Genomic DNA, 22,365 nt, shown 5'->3' with positions numbered 1-22,365 from the left:
GCAGGGTGTTCTGGGACATGTAGTCCTGCTGAAGCCACCGGCACCGTCGCGCGCATGCGCCCCGCCCGCAAGGCGTTGTGGGAGATGTAGTCCTGCTGAGGCCGCCGGCGCCGCGCGCATGCGCGCTGCTGGGGCTGGCGCGGCCGCGTGCGGCGGGTGCGGGCTGCTGAGGGGATCGGCCGGGCGCTGCACCGCCCAGTGACTCCCGCCCGCCTCTCTCGGTCCCGCAGGGACCGGCAGCCCCCGCCGGGCGCCTCGGGCCTGTCGAAGGGAGCGGGACAGGACAGCGCGGCCAGAGATGTCCGGGGCGAGGGAGAAGAAGCGGGCCAAGAAGATGAGAAACCAGCCGGCCAGCGTGACGCTGCCCGCCGAGCCCGGGCCCTTCGCGGCCGGCGGCAGCAGGGCCTGCCCGCCGCCAGGTACGGCTGTCCGCGGCGCGTGGGTACGGGCCGCGGCTGCCCCGGCACGGGAGGTGCCCCCCCCCGCCGCGTCGGTTCCCTGCCCCCCCGCCGCGTCGTCCGCCTACGGGCACCCGGCGCGTGCGCCGTTATCCGGAGGGGGAGGGGCCGCGGCCCCGCCCCGCGCCGCCCCGCCCCGCCCCCGCGCGGCGCTGCCACCCTGCGCTTCGCCCTCTTTCGGCGGCTCCTTCAGCCGCGGTTGTGCAGCGCGGCTCTTAACACGCGTTTTTCCTGTGTCCTCCCTCCGGTTGCGTTACCAATCCCCACCCTCCCCCTGCGGCTTAAAGCCAGTTTTGGTGATACAAGTGACCTCCCTTCTCTCCCTGTCAGATCGAGGAGCCGCCGAAGGACCTGGTTTAGCTTGCTGGTCCTATAGTAAACGCGCTATTTGTCTGCCAGCTCAGCACGTCTAACCCACTTTCCTTATGGCCCTTGTGGTCTCTGTATCCGTGAAAAGGTAGTGGCAAGAGGCAGCAAGACGTCTCCCTAAAAGGGCAGTCCGGCTAGGTCATTGCTAGAACATTTAACTTTTAGCATCTGAAGGCTGAAGGATCCGGTCAAGCTGAATGCCGGAAGATGCAGTCTGTGTGTTCCAGCCGGTGCCCTGTACCATATGCCTCAATCAGACTTCTATTTTTTTCTCATTTCACATTTTGATATTTTAGCTATTTTGTTTTAGGGGGAGGGGGGAAACAAGTGCAAGAGCAGGAATTTTTACTCTGAGGACTTCAAATGTTGACAAATTGTGTCTTTCTGGTTTAATAAAAAATGGGTAAGTGTCACTGCAGCCTCTTTCTCTGTATATTTAGGTGACTGAAGCGTTTGTAAGCAGACAGAATGACATTGCAAATAACAGTCAGCCCTATTTGAAGATTTGGGGATATCTTTATAGGAGTACTATCAGATTAAGCGCAGTTTTCTGACTTTGTGAGGAACTGACTGACCTTTGTAAAGACTACATGGTTAGAATTTTCTTTCCCTTTGAATAGCGTGCACTTTCGCCCAGCTAGCGTTCTTCTCTAGTGTTAGTGAGTATCTTAGTATCTTAGGGTGTTTTTTGTAAAAATGAGGAAAACAGAATTCTAAATAGGAGTTAGAAACCATGGACCTGTGTAGTACCTGAAATAATGTAGTTCTTCTTCTGATAGTAACATAAATCAGTCATTGTCTTTGGAAACACTCTTCCATTTTGATCTTAAGATATGTTTTCCTTCATTTTTAGGCTAACTTACTTGGCAAAGGTTGTGTGTGTTATATCACTGTTATATGTTGCTGTCAAGTTACTTTCCCACAGTTGACTAGACTGTAGTTCCACACAAATTTGTTTACTGAAGCGGCCTCTGTCCCTCTCTCCTGGCTGTTTCCTTCCCGCCTCACCTAATTGTGTGCATGGTGCTTGCTCAGCTGTTAGTGCAGCCATGTGGAGAACATAGATCAGGGAATCATTCTACGTAAAAATTAATTTTTATTTTCCCCCAAATTAATTTTTCGTTTGAAGTGCTGCATTGCTACATGATATGTGGCTGAGAGGGGACTGGTTAAGCCAACAGAAATGGTATTGCTGCTGAAGATAAAATTTCAGCTTCGTGCTTACTTAAAACTGAAGAGTGAGGTTCTGTGCCATTTTAAATTCATTTAAATTGAGGGTGAATCTGCTCCTGGCTGTGTCTCTGTCCTTCTTTCCTCATATCCTCAGTGGAAGCATTTGTGGGATAATGTGATGAGCTTGTTTAAAAAAACAGTCAATCTGAAAACTGTTTTTTGTTTGTTTGTTTTGTTTTTTTAACTCCTCTCCCCCGACGCAGGTTAATTTTCAGTAGAGCAGCCCCTGAACTGTATTGCCACATGTTACCTCTAGCACTAGTCTTGATGCAGTGAGTGGGATGGTGGCAATGGCTGGCTGGGCCCTCTTCAGTCCATGTGCGTTAACCTGAGCTGCCTGAGAACCGTATCTCAAGTTGTGCCTGAAATCCTAACCAGGACTTTACTGAAAGAGTTGAATATAAGCTAATCTTTAAATATGGACTTCAATGCCCTTTTAAACTTCCTTTTCCTGCTGTTAGGTTCTTTTCACTCCTGAAAATTTATCTACTTATTTCTGTAACTTAGGAAGCTAACTTTAGACTTTTGTTATTTAACGTTCAATATTGATTTAAATGCCGATATCAGGGAAGTGTGTACTGTAATTTACTGCACCAGCTTACATGTATCATGCTTACATTGTTTATTGCTATAACAAAAATGTGTTTATGCAAGTCTTATTTGAGACTTAGAAGATACTAGAAAAGAACACCTGTGCTCGTGGAAAACAATTTAAGGAGCAAGAGGAAGAATTACCAACTTTGCTGGTGTGATACTAAAACCCTGACTAGACCATAGCAGGAGCCACTGCTGAAGACAGTTGCATAGGCTGACTTAAGTCAGGGCTTTCCTATTAGGCCTAGTGCAGTCCTGGAGGCCAAGTCTGGATTGAGTACCAGTTTCAGAATGTGCGAAAGGAATTTAATCTACACTTGGTGCATAATAATGCAAAATTTTTATTTCTTACGATGAATAAAAACCTAATTCTGTGTGCCTAAGACATGATTTCTAATATCTTTTTCAGGTACATATGTTAAATATTTGCAAATCATACTAAAAGGAATATGTAATGCAGTCTCATTAGGAAAGACCTTAGAATTATCAGCTATTCAGACTACTTTGACTGTATTTTTTGCTACCTCTGTTTACATCTAAACCCTCCAGGAGATGTTCGTTCTGAGGATCTGCCACAGTATCAACAGCAGAAATTTTCACATCAGTCATCTGGGACTTCTTACAGGAAAGACCAGTATTTTCCAAAAGGGCAAAATAGAGGAGGAAGAGGCAGAGGAAGAGGAGGATGGCAAGGAGAATGCCAGAGTGCTTCTGAGGAAATGCCTAAATACATTACAGGTTTGCATTTTTGAAAAAGGTCATAATTTATAAGTCCAGGGCAACTTGCTAGTAATTAAGTTTGCTGTCTTTGTTTTTGTGCAGTAGCAAAAGTTAGAACTGAAGCTATGTATTTGGCATGTGCGTTTGGTCTTCTGTTTTACCTGATTTTTTCCAAAATACAGAAATAGTTGTGTACTAGAATGGATGACTAGTAGTTATTCAGTGAGTCCTTTCAGTCCTCTTGAGTTGAAAAGTTGCACTTACTTGTAAGGAGGGGTATGGATTTCTGTGCTGTTTGCCAGCATAATGAATACTGCAATCTGCTTTTAATGTGCCCGGTGAAACTGCTTATGCTCATCATATGAGTTAAGGACAACTTTTCTTCTAACCGAACCTTTATTTAGGAAAGCAGAGGGACAAATCAGTTTTTTCAAAATGTGGCGGTGCTGTGTTAATGCATATGCTTCCATGATCCTAAAAATCAGCAACTTTCTTTACTTGTTTATTTGATCTTTTTAAAAAACTCCAAATGCTGCTTCCTCTTTTTCCATGTTGAAGTTTTTTCACTTCTGTGAACAACACCTGAAAAGGTTGCTACTGTAATTTAACAGAAAAGTACTTAATTCGAATAGGACTTCTCGGTTATACCAAAACTTTCAAATTCATGCTCCTATGAGTATTTGCTTAACCATATCTGTAAACTTCAGAATATCTGAAGAGTGGAAATTACTTCAGTAACAGACAGTATACAATATTTACTTTTGTCTCAAGGAGTCATTAGACTGATGTACTGTAAGAGTACTCTGCTGGAATTCAGTAATTTAAGTACAGAGTCATCCTCTGTGATTCTTACTATTTGTCATGCTCTGATGTGCTTCTTCTCATTCCAGCATCTACTTTTGCTCAAGCCCGTGCTGCTGAGATCAATGCCATGTTGAAGGCAGTTGCGCAGAAGTCTTCAAACTCTCTGGTTTTCCAGACTCTACCTAGGCACATGCGAAGGCGAGCTATGAGTCACAATATTAAACGCCTACCCAGGCGGCTCCAGGAGATTGCCAGGAAAGAGGTACAAGTGCATTTTGTAGTATTTGGTAACGGCGTTAACTGCCTGTTGTATTGAGCAACATTTGTAAGCAATTTTCTCCATCTTGTGAATGTAATTCTTTCAGAGAGCTTAACCTCTGTGAAGGCATCTCAAGAATTGTTGGAGGGAGCGCAAAATATTTGTGGACTGTAGCCCTCATTTGGTGCTTAAAAGCTAACCACAGTCTCTCAAACAGATCTGGGTTTAGTCTTCTGAAAGACCTGATCTGGACTGCCGAGATTTTGAAGTCTGTGAGTGTGGTTAATTCCAGTGATTTTGCCAGAATAGGAATAAACTGGCAGTCACTTAATATGTCCCACTAGCCTGCTGTCTGTGGTCTTGAATGTTGCCTAATTTAACGTATACCTTTAACTCAGCTGTTGAGACGCAGGGCTCAGCTACGTAGAAAGCACACTGTGAAGTCAGCAGGGATGCGACTTGGTGTATTTTAGGTTTTTCATGATGCCTTGGTATTTGGAACACACTGTCAGTGTGAGGTACTTTGCTTTCAGAATTAAGGGGCCATAGCTAAGGTACAGTGTTCAGTTGTACAAGACTAATGTTCACACCTGGGCTTATCTGTAAAACCTTCAGCCTTTACACAGGCTCTCAAACTGTGACGGATGTTTGGATCCAAAATGCAGAAACACCTCGGCTCTAGACGTTAGCCCAAGCAGATCACTTTAACCACTTGGCTCCATGATTATTGAACTTCTTGTAAAGGCATTAGAACAGTGATGATGAAGTGGTCCACTGCAGGAGGGACTGTTCTGGTGGTGCATCTGGATCCCAGGTGATCCAAGGATCCTTGATAGCACCTTTCTGGCCTGCACCCTACTGCAGCTGCGGGCTGTCATCCTGCAGGGCTCAAGCCAGAATAACCCTATGTTCATGTGTTGTTGCTCAAGCGTGGGAGGTACATCAAAATCATGTGCAAGTTTGTATGCAGCACAATACCTACCAATCGACTATCCTTGGCTGCTCATGAAACCCTCCTTTTGGGGCCGTATCTCAGGGTTTAGTCAGAATGCTCCCATGTAGTTACTTGCTCCTTACCCACTATGCCTTTCCTGCTTGTTTGTTTGTTTGCTTTTAAGGTTCAGCAGGATTTTTTGTTAGATGCTCTCTCTGATGTTTGGCATTGATCGCTTTTTCTCTAGGCACTTCTTAAAGTGATTAAATGAGTTTGCTTGAGAAGTTTCTCTCTCTTAAGGTCACTGATTGACGTGTAATTCTTGCATTCCTTTTTCCCTTGCTTTGCCTTTCTCAAGTTCTCTGGGACCTTTACCCCCTCCTCCATGAGTTTCTGAAGATCGTTGTTCATGATTCAGAAATTACTTCAGGTACTTTTGCATATGCTGATAAGGGTGTGTTTTACTGGATGTTCCTAATGATGGACCTCTCTTTTCGTTGCTCTGGATGGCATTCCTTTCACTTTGTTAGTCATGACAGGAGTTTTCATGCCTCTTTTGTGCGAACTGAAGGAAGAAGGCATTGAGTACATCGTTAGTTATGTAGTCTCTCCTTGCTGAGTAATTAGGATTTCTTTAATGTTTATACCTCATTCTTTTATCTCTTGCATTTTCTAATTCCTTTCACATGGTAGCCTTTCTGACTTCTTTGTTCATGCTTGTGCTTAGTCTCAGGTCCTTGTTTCCACTCATGGTATGATTTTTCTTGGATTTTTGAGATGACTTAATTGTCCCTGGTGCAGCTGTATTTCCCTTATTATGTTTTACGTCCTCAGGTCTTTTGATGTAGTTTGTGCATTAACACAGGTTGTTTTGTATCCTGTTTTCTTGCAGTTTTCACGTCTCCTGGGCTAATGCCTTTCCCAAAGGCTTGCCTATACGTTCTCACTGTTTTAAGTCTACTCCTTTGAAGCCTACTGTCCTGATTCTGCTGCCCTTCCTTCTGTTTCTTAGATCCTTTATCATGACCATTTTCAACCAGATAGTTATCATGGACCATCTCTAACCTCTTCATAATCTTGAAGACAAACATATTTTTCATCTACAGTACCACATCTCTTTTTTCTAATTGTTTTTCTGAACAAATCAGCCACTTACCTACCATTGTTCTGTGGCTTATCTTCCCTGCTCTGGGGTTGAACGATGGGTCTGGTCATGACCTGGGTCTTGTTTTATTTTTCTTGCGTTTCTGTTTTGGCATCATGGGTTGCTTCAGTGTTTAGTGACCTGTAACATTCTCATTCCCTCCAGATCTCAAACTAGCTCACTATTATTTTTATAACCAGAGGTCTCTTTTCAACTGCTCTTTGGTGAGCTTAGGAAGGGCATCCTAAGAAATGTTCTTTGTTGTATGGACCCTATTTCTTTTTAATATTTCTCTTCATGAAAAGAAAAATCAAGTCTTGAGAGAGGCAGCCATGCATTCACCCCTAGGAATTCTGTTCCTGACTGGGTGTTTATTAGGAGATTAATAAGAGATCACCAATAGCACCTTCACTTCTGCACCTTGTAGAAACTCTCAGTATCCTCACGGTGCTAGCTGGCAGTCTTCTTAGTGCCAGATAGCTGAACAGCGTTAAAGGTGAAAAGGAGCAGGTGAGCTAGAGACAGTTTTCCATGGTGTTTGACTTTCTGACTGCTGGTATTCAGCATATCATCTCATAACAGGTGAGACTGGCAAATCAGCGCTCCACTTAGCTAAATCTGTCCACTGCTATCTTCTGCCTCCTATCACTGGGCTCAGATGGCTCCCCTTTCCCATGTCTTAGTGACTATTTTTGTTTTTTGCCTTGAGAGCTGCAGTGCCATTATGCCCTGTGTGCACAGACAACGGGACTTAGTTAAAGGCAGAATGGTAGCAATGTAGCTGATTTCTTTCCTCGCTGAGTGTGCTGAAAATCTGTATTAAATTTTCTGTCTTAAAAGTATTTGGGTGTCTTTGCATATACCCTCCTTTTTCCCTATCCCTCCTCTTCCTGTTTGCTTACCTGCTTTTCTGTGGCATTTTCCGCAGCAACTATGTTGCACTTCTTCTGTTCACCCAGTTCAGGTGCATATGTAGAGTGTTGTGTTTAGAAAAATAAGTTACTGCGAACCTAGATTCGGATAAAGCTATGGGAGTGTTAAATGTTGTAGAATTTGTCATTTATGTTATAGCCAAATACTGTAAGATTGACAGGATGGATAGCAATTGAATGTTAGGTTGAATATTATGCCCAGGTTTTTATTGGGCTAGAATTCTCTTGGAAAATTCAGAAGCTATATTCTGTATGCTTCTCTTTAAATGCCCCTCTCGTGAAAGACAAGTCTAACAAGCGCTGCGAAATAGAGCTGAATGAAGAGTCTGTACTGCTGCTGTACCACCTCTAATCTCCAGGTGTTCCTTAAGTCATGTTCATTTGTTTGTGGGGGTGTTTTGATGATGAGCAAAATCTTCAAACAGGAGGTAGCAGATCGTACTGTTCTGAATGTAGCGATCTGGGTTTATCTATAGGTTGCAGTCCAGCCTTCATGCACATGTGTGGCTGGGGGTTGTGTATAAAATGTCAAAGTGTTAGTTATCTTCAAATGAGATAGTAGACTTATGGATAACTAACATCGGAATACAGTATAACTCAAGTTATGCTAGTATCTTCTGTATCCCTGTATATGTTAGCCCTTTTTGTCAATAGAAGTTTGTGGTTTTGAGATTTACTTCATTATACTCTCTTACAAACAGGCAGAGAAAGCTGTGCATCAGAAAAAAGAACAATCCAAGACTAAATGCCGCAAAGCTAGAAGGCGCCACATAAACTTGGTAGCAGAGTTTAATCGCAGGCAAAGAAAGAATATATGGCTGGAAACACATATTTGGCATGCAAAGAGATTTCATATGGTAAAGAAATGGGGATATTGTTTAGCAGATAGACCGACGGAGAAGAGCTACAGGGCTTGTTACCGAGCCATGACAAAACACTGCCTTCTTCAGGTACCACATTTGCATCTGTTTTCTTTGTTATTTTGCCAAGGTGAAATAATTGGCTGTTCAGTTATAATTAATGTTTCTGTCTCTTTGAAGTACTGTTGTGTCAGCTGTTAATAACTAAGCATGAAGTGAATAATTTCATAATTGTAACGAAGGGTGGGGAGTATCAGAGAGAACAAGAGGAACCTTTAGAAGAGTCTTATGTATTAGAATGGCAAGTTGGACTGAAATACTACATCTTCCACCATTAAAGCTAAGAGATTCAGTGGATCCCTGAATCGTCTTCCTGAGAAGGATGTTACTGAAGACAGACACTTCGTTGTGTGACCTTTTTGGTCTGTTGGTTTGAGGGGCAGGTTAGCCCTTGAATAAGAAATGCCTGACAGCTCTCTTATACCTCACAATTTTAAATAAAAAAAAAAAAATCACTGCTTGATTTCTCTTTTACTAAAATTTCAGTGACTGAAAAATTATTACTTTACTGTAAAGTTGTTAGGCATTGTATGGTACTTCCTTGCCAGGTTCACTTTTAAGAGTTATTCTCACTCTACCGCTATCCTGTTATTTCAGGATTTGTCATATTATTGTTGTCTGGAGCTGAATGGTAAAGAGAATGAGCTTCTGAAGCAGCTTGCTCGAATATGTAGCCCTGACACAGGTAATATTTAACTAGTTTGAAATAAATCTAAGATTCTGAATAGACTAAAGGATGGCCCATGCTTTTCTTTTTTTAGTATCCTACTGAAACCAATCTGAATAACTGTAATGGAGTTGATATTGAGTTGTAGTTTTGGTTGGAAAACCTGATTGTAATGTCTCACATCAGGATCAGACTGTTTTATTTCAGTTGTTTATTAATAAATTATTGTATGTACTCTTTGTTTGGTACTGTCCCAACAGGCAGTCTTTTTTTTTTTCTTTTTTTTTTAAAAGAGGCTACTTTATTTTTTCAGTAAGTATGTTTTTCTTCAGGATTAACATTTGGAGCAGAGTTTTGTCTATCTGGAAGATTCCAGGGTTCCCTGAACCTTTACCGGGCAGATTGCTATCCTGAGGATATGCTTGGTCCTGCTACGTTTATTTGGAAACCCAAGGATGGGTCTGAAAACAGACAGTTATGGATCTGGGTGCATCCAGCTCTCAAACAGGTATTTTGTTTCTTGAACTCTGAACTGCCAATTTCTTTGCGCATTGTACATTTCTTATACTGAGGATACCTTCTGAAAGGCATAGAAGAGCTGGATATAATACATGGCTTTAGGAGTTAAAAGTTAGTGGACTGTTTTGTGCTCTATCAATATTTATTTTCTGCAACTTTTTAAAACTTGTACAGAAAGTGCACGTATCTGAGGTTGTTTCAGAATTGTTTTTGGCATTCTGGCTTGTTAATTTTCTAGTGACGCTTATTTCACATCACTTTGCAATATGATTCTGTTTGATTCTCTTCCTTTCCACAGCCACCCCCAAGAGGCTAAGGCTGGTCTCTCTCATGACTGGCAGTCATAACCTGGTACTTAACTATAAACTTTTATTTTTGAAAAAGAAAGCTAATTTTAGTGCACTTGCAGTTTTCTTCCATTAATTTCAGTGAGATTAATTTCCTAGCAATAAGACTACGTTCAGCACTTGATAGTAAGCCCTGGACTTTGGCAAAATCAAGATCATTCCCTTAAAACAGTAGAATATGATTCTTAAAACTATACTTAAGCTTTGCAGTATGCTGCTTATCCTCTTAATCCAAACTTTTCATTTTTCCTTAGCACATACTCAGTGAGTTAAAAGCAATTTTTCAGTGTTCAGAGCCTGAAGAAATCTGTACTCCTGAGCCAATTACAACATTAATTCAAGAGGAAAAACGAACAGATACTGCTGTGAGCCTTGGCAAGAAAAGAAAGAAGGAGGATAAAGATGGAGAAAAAGCTGTGCCAGTGAAAAAAATAATTGGTGATGGAACTAGAGATCCATTCCAGCCCTACTCATGGACCTCACCAACTACTGGCATTGTGATCAGGTTTGTTCATAGTAGGGTCAGAAACTGTGACCCTTAAACAGGATTCTGACTGGAATTGTTTTCCCAGTCCTCTGTTATGTGTTGTGTGAATGTACACTCACATGGAAATTCCCTCTGTTTCAGTGATCAAACTATGGAGATTCTCAGATATCGGCTGATTGGCCCGTTATCACACTCTGTTCTTACAGAGACCCTGAAGCCTGCTTCTCTTCAAACAGTAAGGAAATTGGCAGTTTGGATATTACTCTAATTTTAATAAGCATGTGTCTAGAATGTGTGAATTCAGTAGCTGTTTTTGCTAGAAAGAATCCTAAACTCTACTCTGATTTATTATAAAGGCTAAGCTATGTGCTTTTACCCTGTTACTTTCTATGTATTGAGTCTCTTCATTAATACTGATCTCCAAGGAAGAACTTCAGTCTGGACTGAATTTTTTACAGTAGTGATGCGTTGTGTTGAGAGGCCTAGAATAATTCATATTCTCTTTGGCAAGCCATAGGTCATACTTCTTGAGCAATGAGTTAGAGCATTCTAGATGACAAGACATATGTTATAAAAAGCTCCCATGTTCTAAATCAAATATTCAGTTTCTCCAGGAGTTAGTATTTTGTCCACCTCTTGGCGTATAGCATCACTCAGGTTTTGATGTTTTTCTGTCTCTTGCAGCAAATGTGAGGAGGCCATAAAATCTCTGGTTTTCTATAAAAAATCATTAGCTACGGGACTGGGAAGCATTGTGGGTTGCTTCTGTCTATTTTTAGAACATAGGTTAAGCCAGCCATGCTTATAGGGGAGTACTGTAAGGTGGCACGTAGGAATAGACGTATTTTCTGCTTAAACATCAAGAAAAATATGATTGTGTTTTGAAAATGGAAGAGGAGGAAAGTGACTCTAGTGATCAAGGCAAACTGATAGTGAATTCATACTGACCGAAGATACTAAATGACCACTTGAGTTTAATTAGATGGTGTTGTTTTCCAGGAGATGGCGGATTCAGAGACAGAACTTAATAACTGGTGGGTAGAAAACTGCAAGGACTCTGAAAAAGTATCTCTTCATCAACGTCAAACTGCAGTCTTTGAGCTATTAGAAGGTATTTGGGAGTGTGGGTGGTACGGGAGGAAAGGGAAGGCAAATCGTTTTAAAATCCACTGGTGAAAAACAGCATGCTGGCAAGTTAGCTGTAATTTGGAAATGCTTATTCTTTCTTTGCTTGATCAGAAGTCATACTGGTGAGCATGTAGTTGGGTAGTTAACGCATGTCAGAGATCTGGGAATTGTTAGATTGGCTTATTTAAAGCCACAGTAATCCTCTGTGTAGTCCGAACTCTTAATATGTAAATTAAATCTCGTTTCACATCTTCATCAGTTTAGATTTTAGATGCTGAGGAGCTATGCAATCCAACATACACTCTCATGTTCTCCCCCCCATATACCTAAGTAAGAAAACAAGTTATGCAGTACCTCCACAAATAAAATGGTAGGCCCCTTCCCCAAGTGAAGGTATTATATCTTTCTTTACATATTTTTACTCTTACTGAACAGTTGCATATTTGGCAGAGATATAAAATATCATAAAGTTAACAGCAGCTCAACAGCTTTTTACCTTCTAGCACTGAAACAGGTAAGGAGAGGGCTCTGGTAGATTTCATTCTGTACTTGAGCTATTTGAGGTGAGGCACTTAAGTGGAGATAAGGTACAACTTTTAAAAACATGTTTTAATTTCCTTTCTCTGGAAGGGCGAGTATAAAACAAAAGTTTGTTTTCTAAGAGTTTTGTCAAATGCAAAGGATGAACTGAGTTTTTAAGTTGTGAGAGTGATTTTACTTCTATGAATACTATTGCAAACTCTCTCTTACGCTGTTGTTGCTGTGTCTGTGTTTTTGGGCATTTAACAAGCACTGGAGGTTTTTCAAAACATGTTAAACTGAGTATCCTGGATTGCTTCTCTGGCAGACAGCCATATCACATCCCTTCAGGCAAACATGCACAAAACAGTGGTGCAAAAAAAAAATCAAAGCTTCATTAGTGGTTTCATCACAGTGTCAATCTGTGTATTTTTAAAGGGATAAGTTCACCTTCAGAAATGCCAGCAGGTACAATACTGGGCCTGACTGTTGGAGATCCTCGTGTCAATTTACCAAAAAAGAAAACAAAAGCCATGCCAGACCCTGAAAAATATCAAGGTAAAGTGCCTCGCTTATGCTGTGCTCACGGAATTGGCAAAGGCAAGAGATTCAGTTTCTTTCTACGCCTCTTGTTTCATTCACTGTGATCTTCCACTGATTGTATCTTGCTGTTTCCCTGTAGCATTCAAATTCGGAATATTTCTTTCCTCTTTCTACAGCGCCTGTCAGAAACAGCTTGAAAGTTGTGTAGATTTAAGAACAGCATTTGTGAGGGAGGGACATGCACCAAAGCTGGTCTTGTGCTCTGTGGAAGCCTCTGTCTGACCATACAGATGATCCAGGTTCGAATCCTGGCAAGGCCAACCAGGTGCTAAAAGCTACTCAGAAGTTTCTCTTTTGCTGTTTAGTCCTCCTGATGCTGTATATTTCTCCAAGAAGATACCTGCTCTTTTTGGTTTATAATCTTTGAATGATGAAGTTCCACTGCAAAAAAATTACTGTTGCAAGAGGAGCATGTCAGAAGACAGCCGAGATGCTAGGCACGTTTGAAAGTGAAGGGTGCACGCATGACTTCAGAAACTTTCATTTCAAAACTAGTTTATACAGCACTTCAGTGCAGGTTGGATGTGAATGTCCTTGAAACGTGAATATACAGTAGAGTTGGTGCATAAACTGCTATGTAGACATTTCCAGTTAAGGTGACTGGAGGCACTGACTGTCTCACCTAATATGCAGAACACAATAACCAGCTAGCAAACAGTAGCAAATAGGATAAGCGAAAGGTTCCTGAAATTTGCAAATATTTCATTTCCTTAGCAGCTTGTTACCAAGATGTTAGAATAACTTAACCTTGCCTTTCACTTAAATCAGGTTGAATACCAATTTCAGTTACTGTCTTTTAGCTCTCTGCACAACTCTTTTCCTACCTGGATTTTCTTATGTCCTCCTATTCTAGCCTCTGTGTCTGGAACAGCCTTTCTCCTGCTAAGTTAGTTCTGCTTAGCTACTTTTAAATAATAAATGTTCCTATATGAAATGTTGCTGCATACATGACCTCCTGCTTTGGTTCCCTCCTGCTAAGAAGTAAGATGAGCTATAGCACTTGTTTACAGATACTGGTTTGAGCTGGTAAAGGAATTAGCAACCAGAAGAAGTAATTCCCCTCCTTCGCTCTGCCTGTCATGTCTGTGAAGATGTGATCAAGATGGCAAGATCAGCAGAAGGTTTCCAGGCAGTTTATTGCAGATTACTCATCCCACAGTAATCTCTCTCCTACTGCCAGAGCCGATCCTCCCTCAGGAAGGAGGGCCGTGGTAAAGAGGTGATGATGTAAGGTAGAAAGTCAAGAGGAAGAAGGTACCTATGCCCCTTTTCCTGTGTATGGCCAGAAATGATCATCTTCAAGGTCTCTCTACTTTGGGGATATCCTTCACTTGCACGTGTGCAAAAAAACAAAAACAAAAAACAACCCTTCTAAATCACAAACATTCAGAAAAGGTGGTGTTACTTTCTGGTTCCTTCCCAAGTTTTTTTTTTTTTTTTTTAAATCACCTCATGAACTTGAAACTGCATCTGGCCTCTCTGACCGTTGTTCAGAGGAGGGAGAAGGTCCTTGATCAGCTAACAGGAAGAGGTAAGCTGCATATGGCACCTTCTAATTCAGGCTCTGCTGAAGGGCTTGATGGGTGCACAAACAGGTCACTACTACATAAGTTAAGAGTAGGCAGAACGACAAAGGAAGATAACTGTCAGGTAGAACAGATCCAAAGGACATCATGGTAAGGGAGCAGAAAAGGGGAGGACAGCCCTATGAGCAGCAGTAAGGAGTGAATAGGAAAGATGAATGGTTTGGTAAGGGAAGCGGCTGCTGTTTTCCATGTTTCCCACCTGATTGACTTCCTAATACCCTGTAGGAAGAGTTACAGATTCATTTACAATCTCTTGCATACCTGTTAAATGCGCAATGGGGGCATCCTTATGGGGTGGTAATTTCTCTCCTACCTGGGAAACTCAAGACTGAGGTCTAACTACCACTCTCCAGTCTGCCTCGTTGGGTGTTGTTAAGTGTCAGTTAGAAAGGGAGGCTATTGTTACTCTCCAAGGATTGTTTTTCCTAATCTAATTGTGTAGCTGGTTCTGCAGCAGCTACTACCTGTGGTATCTCTGTCTTTATGGCTCTCCTTGTTCTAGTAGCTACGACCAGAGAAGTTAGAATTACGAGGTGTTTCTAGAAGAGTAATCCATGCTGGAGTATTAAAAACAAGTTCTTCCCGCTTCTACAGTTTTCTAATCACACAACTGTTAGACTGTGCAAACATAAGCAAAGCATAGTGCCTTTCTCAGTAGAGCCTGAAAAGATCCAGATAATGGGAAGCTAGTGCTGAGTAGGTAGTTGCCTGCTGGTCAGATTCATTTTAAAACATTTCCTGTATGTATGCTTTCTAAAGGTTATCTTAACTTCTCTTACAAGTTTGCTAAGGAGACTTATTTCAGGCTTTGTAATGTGGCTCTGGCTTTTACCAAATGTGGTGTTCTTCACACCCTTCCTGAAAGGTCAAATACCAGAATATTAAAGGTGGAGTACGCAAGATGTAACTTATTTTGCCAAAGGTCGTGTCATGTGTACTAAGAAATGTCTGTTCATAAGAATGCCAGGTTAATTGTGTGAAATAAACTAACAGGTACTGTATTTCCTATTTTGTATTTGGAAAATGGTATGTTTGAAGATAGTAAGGTATTCCAGAAGCTCTCTGATGCTTGTTAAACTGCTAAATAGTTTCTTTCCCTAGTTTTCTGCTCGTTTGACTTGTGATATTTGAGTGATTTTGATAATTTGATACTGAGGACATTAAAATGTGGATTTTGTTTGAAGGCTCTTTTTCTTTTGTAGATTATGATAAAGTTAGGCAGCTGTTCCTGGAGGGCATACCTGTAGAGTGTGCTCACAGCTTTATTTGGGACCAGAACATCTGTAAGAACGTCACTGAAAATAAAATCTCAGAGCAGGTAACTAACAATGTGGATTACCGTGGAGAAAATGGTTAATGATCTATACAGTGAGACCATAAAACTTGCATAAATCAAAGAGCAATCATTTCTTAACGTCGTAGTATCCAGCTGCTGAATGGAAGTGTTTTGTAGCCTTTGTGTAATGTTCTTGCATAACTATTGTTCACGATCCAATTACAGAAAAGCTTCATTAGATTGTTTACAGGACTACACAACTCTAGATTTTTATATGAAAAAGGTTTGGAACTGGATTTTTCTACTTTATCTTGACTCATTTATAGCAGGTAGAAGGGATGAAGTGACACAAAGAGGCTCTATCTGTTTTATCCTCAGTCCTAGCCAGGAGGATTCTCTTGACGGAAGAATTGAAGGAGATGAAACTAAATTCCCAACAGAGGAAACTGGCTCTGGACTATAACACTGTACTGTGGGCATTCCGATCAATATCTGTGATTTGTAGACAGCTTTAAATGTGCGGTTACAGTTTTGAAGCCTTCTATCTTGACATTTTCTATAACAAACTGGCAATGAAGGAGCAACCCACAAATGTGCGGGCAAAAATGTGATTTAGTCATGAGTGGTGATTGACTCTCAGCACCATTCTTATCAAAAAGAAAATATTTGTGTGGCAGAAACATCTGTCTAAATATTCTCTTGATACAAATTAGTTGTGTGGTCTTTCAAACTATCTGCCTTAGAATAAAAAAGCAGAGCACTTCCAAAATATTGGAGGAGGCGCAGGACAAATGTCCGCACCGTCTTTATTTACATGACAGCATTCTCCATCTTGTCATGAACTGTAATGCTTACCTTGTAGAACAGGTGACACAGAAGGGACATATAAAGTTGCAGTCTGGTGATCTATTTTTGTTTTTTGTTTTTTGGTTTTTTTATACAAATATATTTTTAATTAATTTGGTACCATGAACTGTAATAACTGGTGATTAACAGCATCCGTGCCAGAGTGCTTTACGTGAAACCGGTTTGTGACCAAATGTTCTTCCCCTGTCCCTGGATGTAGTTCCAATTTGCTCTGCATATTGACAGGCTGTCTGAAAGCACGTGCTCTGTCTAATCTTGGGGGCAAACCTGTAAATATCAAGTTGTGATACTTTTTTTTTTTTCCTCCCTCATATATGCTATATGTTTTTGCCCTGAGTTTCAGGACTTGGCCTCCATCAAGGTCTGTAGAAGTTAGAAGGAGAAAAAGGGTACTTAATACTTTTCCTAAAGGCATTTTTCATGCCTAGATGAAGGTCAGTTCCAATGTGTAGCATACTGCTAATTTATTCTTTGTAGTTATAAGATCACCTCATGTCTGTATCTCAGGAGGATATCTGGAAGAGGAAAAAAGAGGTTACTAACTTATGGGAAATGTCTCTTCCTCCTCAGGATTTAAATCGTATGAGAGGTCAGTTACTAGTACCTGGATCACAACTTGATTTGGGTCCTTGTGAGTCTAAGATTCCTGTACTGTTGGTGCAGCAACCGGGGAAAATGGCTGGAGAAGATCGACCAGGATGGGGGAGTGGATGGGACGTTTATCTCCCAAAGGGCTGGGGCATGGCTTTCTGGATTCCTTTTGTAAGTGACTTTCATTGCAGATTGCAAGCAAACACGACAAATTATATAATTTGTTTTGAAACATGCATTTTAGAGAGTACTTAACATTGTGTAATTGATTCACAGTTGCAGGATCAAAATCCCACTTTAAAGAGGGTATATGAATTGGGTGATGACAGTGGCTTGGTCTTAAAAGCTTAAAAATAAACAAGTAATAGCTTTCCATATCTTCTATCAGATCTAGCTCTGCTAGCATGGAACTTTGAAGCAGGAAATGATAGTTGAGGGGGAGTAAGGAGAGAAAGCTGATGATATAGCTTTTTGGTTTTGTGTTTCTGAGGGCAGAAACACAAAGTCTTGAGTCTCTTTCAACTAGAGAAAAATCTTTTTGTGCCTGCTGCTAATCCATTTCCAGCTTGGCTATCTCCACCATGCTGACTGCAGTGCTTTCAATATGTAGATGGCTGTTTTTAATGCCTTTCTGCAGTTAACTTTACACTTCTGAATGCACAGGGGGAACAATTGCAGTGATTTCTATTGTACAGTAAAAATGAATGGCAGTGACTTTGTAGAACTAATATGACACTCCTGGCAAGGTTTAAAATCACAACCTATGAAATTCTCTTCAGTTTTCTTATAGTTTTCCAGAATTAAATTTAAAGAGCATAACTAATATTTTTGTTGAAATGAGGTTTAGAACTGTGAAAACCATACTTTTAAGTTGATTTTTAAAAGCTAAAGTGATAGACTTTCCATTTTCTAAGGCAGTAGCCTCTGAAGTATTAATGGTTTGTTTCAGTTAGGAACCTGGAATCAATACAGACATGCTTTTTGGGGTTTGTTTTTTATAACAGATCTATCGAGGTGTACGAGTTGGTGGCTTGCAGGAGGGTTTAAAACATTCTGAATATAAAAGAACACCTCATACTCCAAATGATTATCCAGACTGCCCTGCAGGAGTCCAGTTTGCCAAAGAACTGGAAAACAGTCTTCTTGAAAAATTCAAACGGTAATATTAGCTTCTTCAAGATAGATTATTAGAATAGAAAAAAAAAAAGGATACTGCTTAAAATAGTCCCCTAATTATCTGTTGTTGTGTTCATTTAGAATTTGATTTTATGAAGATCTTTCACTAGTGTTTCTAAATCCCAGGATAATAGAAAAGATCCAAGATGCATGTAACAGAAAAGCTCCGCTAAACGGGGCGTGTAAATTAACTGAAACCTTCTATTCCCAGAGATATGCTCAATTATAAGGCTGTAACAAGGCTGCATAACACAATAAAATAAACAAAACTATTTCAGAGTCCTTAGCAGCAAATGAGGGAGGAGGTAAGAGCAGGCAAAGGCAGAAGAGCAGAATATGTATGAAGTGGTATAAAGAATAAAGTGACTGAAGAGGTATTTCAGTTTAGTAGTAGGTATTCTGCAATTTGCCTTCATTTTCACTACAACAAATACAGAACTCTTGACCATGAGCGCAGGGCAACTGGAAGCATCGTTTGGACATCAGGTGTCAACGTTCCCTTCAGCGAGGAGGGGGGAGGTGGAAGAAGCTTAGAGGAAAAGGCAGTGGTGTAGGTCATAGTAGATAGAAATATCCAGCATGGCTGAAAGGATATGGAGGCTAGAAATACAGCAGCATTGTGCAGAACTAAAACTTCTAAATATTCAAAATTCTTTCTCAATGAGTTTATAAAGTGAATGCACAGTTAACTTGCTGTTCTAAATACTTGTTTTTGAAAAAGGAAAATATTAGACTAGCGTGGCAAAGTGGGCAATTAGCCTTTTGAAGTGTTAGCTAAGGGCTGAATAAGGACCCTGGAAACAAATATTCTTACCTTCTTCCTTTGTCATTTAGACGTCCACCTGCAAAAAGGGCAAATTATGTCAAATTGGGCACTCTGTCCCCTTTCCTCTGTCCCTGGGGGCAGCTGACAAAAAACTGGGAAGAAAGAATGAGAGCTTCACGAGAATTTGTATGTCCTTCCTCCCCACACACTGAGAGCTGTACAACCGCAGGGCAGGGCCTTTGTGAGCCCAAACCAGAATTGGTCAAAGAAACCTCACCTGAGACTGGCGAGGCAGAGGAGACCATGGAAATAAGCTCCGAAGGTGCCATAATGACAGAGGATGTTGCAGTCACCCAAGGCTTTGGTGAGAGAGATGAAACTACAACAAGGAGTATCTTTATTGTCCTCAGGTAGGTCAAAATGATGCAGGCATGTGGTGTGTTATTTTTTTATCAGGAATAAATTAATTTAGCCTGGAGAAGAGAAGACTCACGGGGGATCTTATCAATGTGTGTAAATATCTGATGGGGGGATGTCAAGAGGTTGGGGCCAGTCTCTTCTCAGTGGTGTGCAGTGACAGGACAAAAGGCAGTGGGCACAGACTAAAACACAGGAAATTCCACCTGACCACAAGAAAACACCACTTTACTGTGAACACTGGAACAGGTTGCCCAAAGAGACTGTGTGAGAGACTATCCCTGGAGATACTCAGAAGCTGTCTGGACACAATCCTGGGCAACATGCTGTTGGTGATCCTGCTTGAGGAGGGGGATTGGACCAGATGGTCTCTAGAGGCCCTTTCCAACCTCAGCGGTTCTGTGTTTCTGTTAAATGGGGAAAGGAAGAACTCAGCCTTGAGTATTAAGATGAGAGAATGATTTGATTGAGCTGCATTGAGGAGGAAAATAGAAAGTTTTGCTGTGGATCAGAACTTCTTGTTGACTGGAAGCCCTTCATCCTACCTTTCCCCAGCAAACTAGTACAGGTGGCTAGTTGAAATAAGGAACTATCTTAAATAACACTCCTGAGTTTAGCATTTCCTTGGAGTTGGCATACTCTGCCTGCTTTAAGTTGGACTGAGTGTTTAAAGGCTCATATCTGTGATTTAAGAACTGTTCTCTGTATCTGCTGACATTCTCCTTTCTCATACATCATCACAGATGGTTCTTGCACTACTTACAAGGTCTGTAGAGCAAATGGAGAATTTCCTGCATTCCAATGCAGTGCAGGAGAGCAGTAACATTTGAAGAGAAGTGCCTGAATGCAGATCTTTCATTTTTGTGTAGTTAGTATGGAAAGAGAGTAAAGGCAGTTCTGGACTGAATGAATGTCACTGAAGGTTCTAGAGCATTTGTGGTTTTTTTAAAATGGGTTTTACCAAGTCATCTGGTCTTCTGAAAAATAGCTCTGCACATGAATTCTTGTCGTCCATGTTTCTTTTTATGCTAAGAGTGATATAAACATCAGCTTGGAAGGTTACAGAAAGCCCCAAGGCCTTTTAGTCATGCCCTTGCAAATATGTAGCATTCTGGATTTCTGTAGTACTATTTGTTAATAAATGTGCCTAACTTTTATTTTTAAAATTTTATAATAGGAGCGAGAAATTACTAATGCAGTTATCAGCGTGGTGCTATCCCACTTCTGGAAAAGATCGGCGAGTCCGCCTTGTTTCTAGGCTGGGACAGAAGGAAATGACTGACGATGTCCTTTTGCCAATCTTGATGAGTTATCCGAGGGCTCTAGTATGGGTCAACTTGTCTCTCTTGAGAAAGGGGAACCCTGAATTACATGCTATGATTTGCATCCCAACAGAGGAAGATTTGCTGCATCTAAGCAAAGACCAGCTTTTCTGTGGTCCTCAAGAACCCAAACATTATGACATATTCAAGCACAAGATACAGAAATTAAAAAGGGAGAAGAAGAAGAAGAAGAAGAAGAAGGAGGAGGAGGAGGAGGAGGATAATGTAAAGGCTCTAGAAAGTGACCCTCCCAGTGTCTCAGATAAAGAAATAACTGAGGAACATAAAGACCTAATTCTCGGTCTTTGGTCAGACCCTCTCCCAGATGTTACTTCCCACTGCTCCAGAGCTCTCCTGGGATATGTCACTCGAGGGGATTTTTCATTGGCTGCGGGCTGTGGAGAAGCACTGGGTTTTGTTAGCTTGACAGGATTACTTCATATGTTACACAGCCAGCCCACAGATAAAAAAGGGCTTGTTTTGTTAAGAACTCCGGCATCTTTACAGTACAGATTTGCGAGACTTAATATTGAGGTATAAGTGTCATTGCAAAGCAGTAGAATGCCAAAAAATACCAAAGAATGTCTTTGTTTTCTGTCTTCTGTGGCCTTTCTAATGTGCCTCAAGGTTGAGGAGGTGATCCTGAGCCCCAGGCATATGAAATAAATGGAAAGCTTTATAGCTTTATTCATGAAAATAACGAATAAACAGGCCTAGTATTATTTCGTATCTGCAACACTAACAATTTCTAACAGCAACATATCCATTATCATGATCTGGTTTTTCTCTTAGGCATATCGTTCATTTTTCCTCTCTGAGCAGTGGATGCTCTAACTATACTTAAACAGATAAACTATGCTTTTCCCTTTGGAAGTTTCCTGGTCAGATGGCTGACGTATTGTAACCTACCAGTTCATTGTTTACCTGTAAGTGCACGTGATTTGGGCCTGTGCATATAGTGAATGTCTTTTCTGTGCTCCTTGTATCTGAATACGTGTGGCTACTTTGGAACAGAGTGAATTAGACGAATCTAGTACAGAAAGCAGAAGGTACTTATTTTTGGTGGAAAAGTTCTGTGTTTAAACGAAATGCAAATAAAAGGTAGTCTGGCTGCATAATACTGGATTAGAGCAATCAAAGCTCTAAATTGGAAAGCGTATCAGTTTCTCTCCCTATTCTGAGAGAGAAAATTCTATTTTTGAAGGATAGTAAGTCTTTCAAATATAAATTGCAGTTGATGGGTCTGTTTACATTTTCTGCTAATAATTGAGGACATTTTGGTTATTTTTGTTGTAAACGTGACTTTTTTTTATGGAATGTGCTAGGACTGAAGGGTTTTCTTTTACTTTACAGTATGGGTTATGAATGTTGTCCAAACAGTTGTAAAACTTTTAAAGCGTTTCTGGGGTGGATGATGAGAAAGGTGCTTGGGGTTTTTTGTTTTTGTTTATGGTGGTTTGGGGGTTTTGTTTTGTTTTGAACAAATGATAGCCTTAACTCAAGAATGGCTAGAAGCTTAAGCAGCTTGAAAATGAGATGTACAATAATACATTATGTTTTAATAGCAGCATGATGAAAATATATACCAGTTGGTGAAATTACCCTGAAGTGATCATGTATAAATAAACATGTAATCTATCTACTCTTGATTCAGGAGTCTACTGATTAAGCTTAATTTTTAAAAAAAATTAAATATGGATCAGTTAATGACTCTGTCTTCCAGAATA

The 22,365-nt window shown here is 40.8% G+C and overlaps 1 protein-coding gene across 1 annotated transcript; it reads left to right on the top strand.

Annotated features, from left to right (window-relative positions):
- The first annotated feature begins 74 nt into the window (after positions 1 to 74).
- POP1 (POP1 homolog, ribonuclease P/MRP subunit) lies at positions 75 to 22,348 on the top strand. The gene is made up of 15 exons (XM_068932965.1): positions 75 to 419; positions 3,204 to 3,392; positions 4,265 to 4,440; positions 8,149 to 8,397; positions 8,965 to 9,052; positions 9,367 to 9,542; positions 10,155 to 10,405; positions 10,529 to 10,622; positions 11,387 to 11,498; positions 12,473 to 12,592; positions 15,426 to 15,541; positions 16,937 to 17,128; positions 17,962 to 18,116; positions 18,968 to 19,309; positions 20,494 to 22,348. The coding sequence occupies exons 1-15, from the start codon at positions 299 to 301 to the stop codon at positions 21,176 to 21,178; spliced, it is 3,066 nt and encodes a 1,021-aa protein (XP_068789066.1). The 5' UTR covers positions 75 to 298; the 3' UTR covers positions 21,179 to 22,348.
- Positions 22,349 to 22,365: the final 17 nt, after the last annotated feature.

This window comes from Struthio camelus, chromosome 2 (genome assembly GCF_040807025.1).
Source record: "Struthio camelus isolate bStrCam1 chromosome 2, bStrCam1.hap1, whole genome shotgun sequence".
In the NCBI taxonomy this organism is placed as follows: Eukaryota; Metazoa; Chordata; class Aves; order Struthioniformes; family Struthionidae; genus Struthio; species Struthio camelus.
This window is presented reverse-complemented; position numbering and strand designations above follow the sequence as displayed.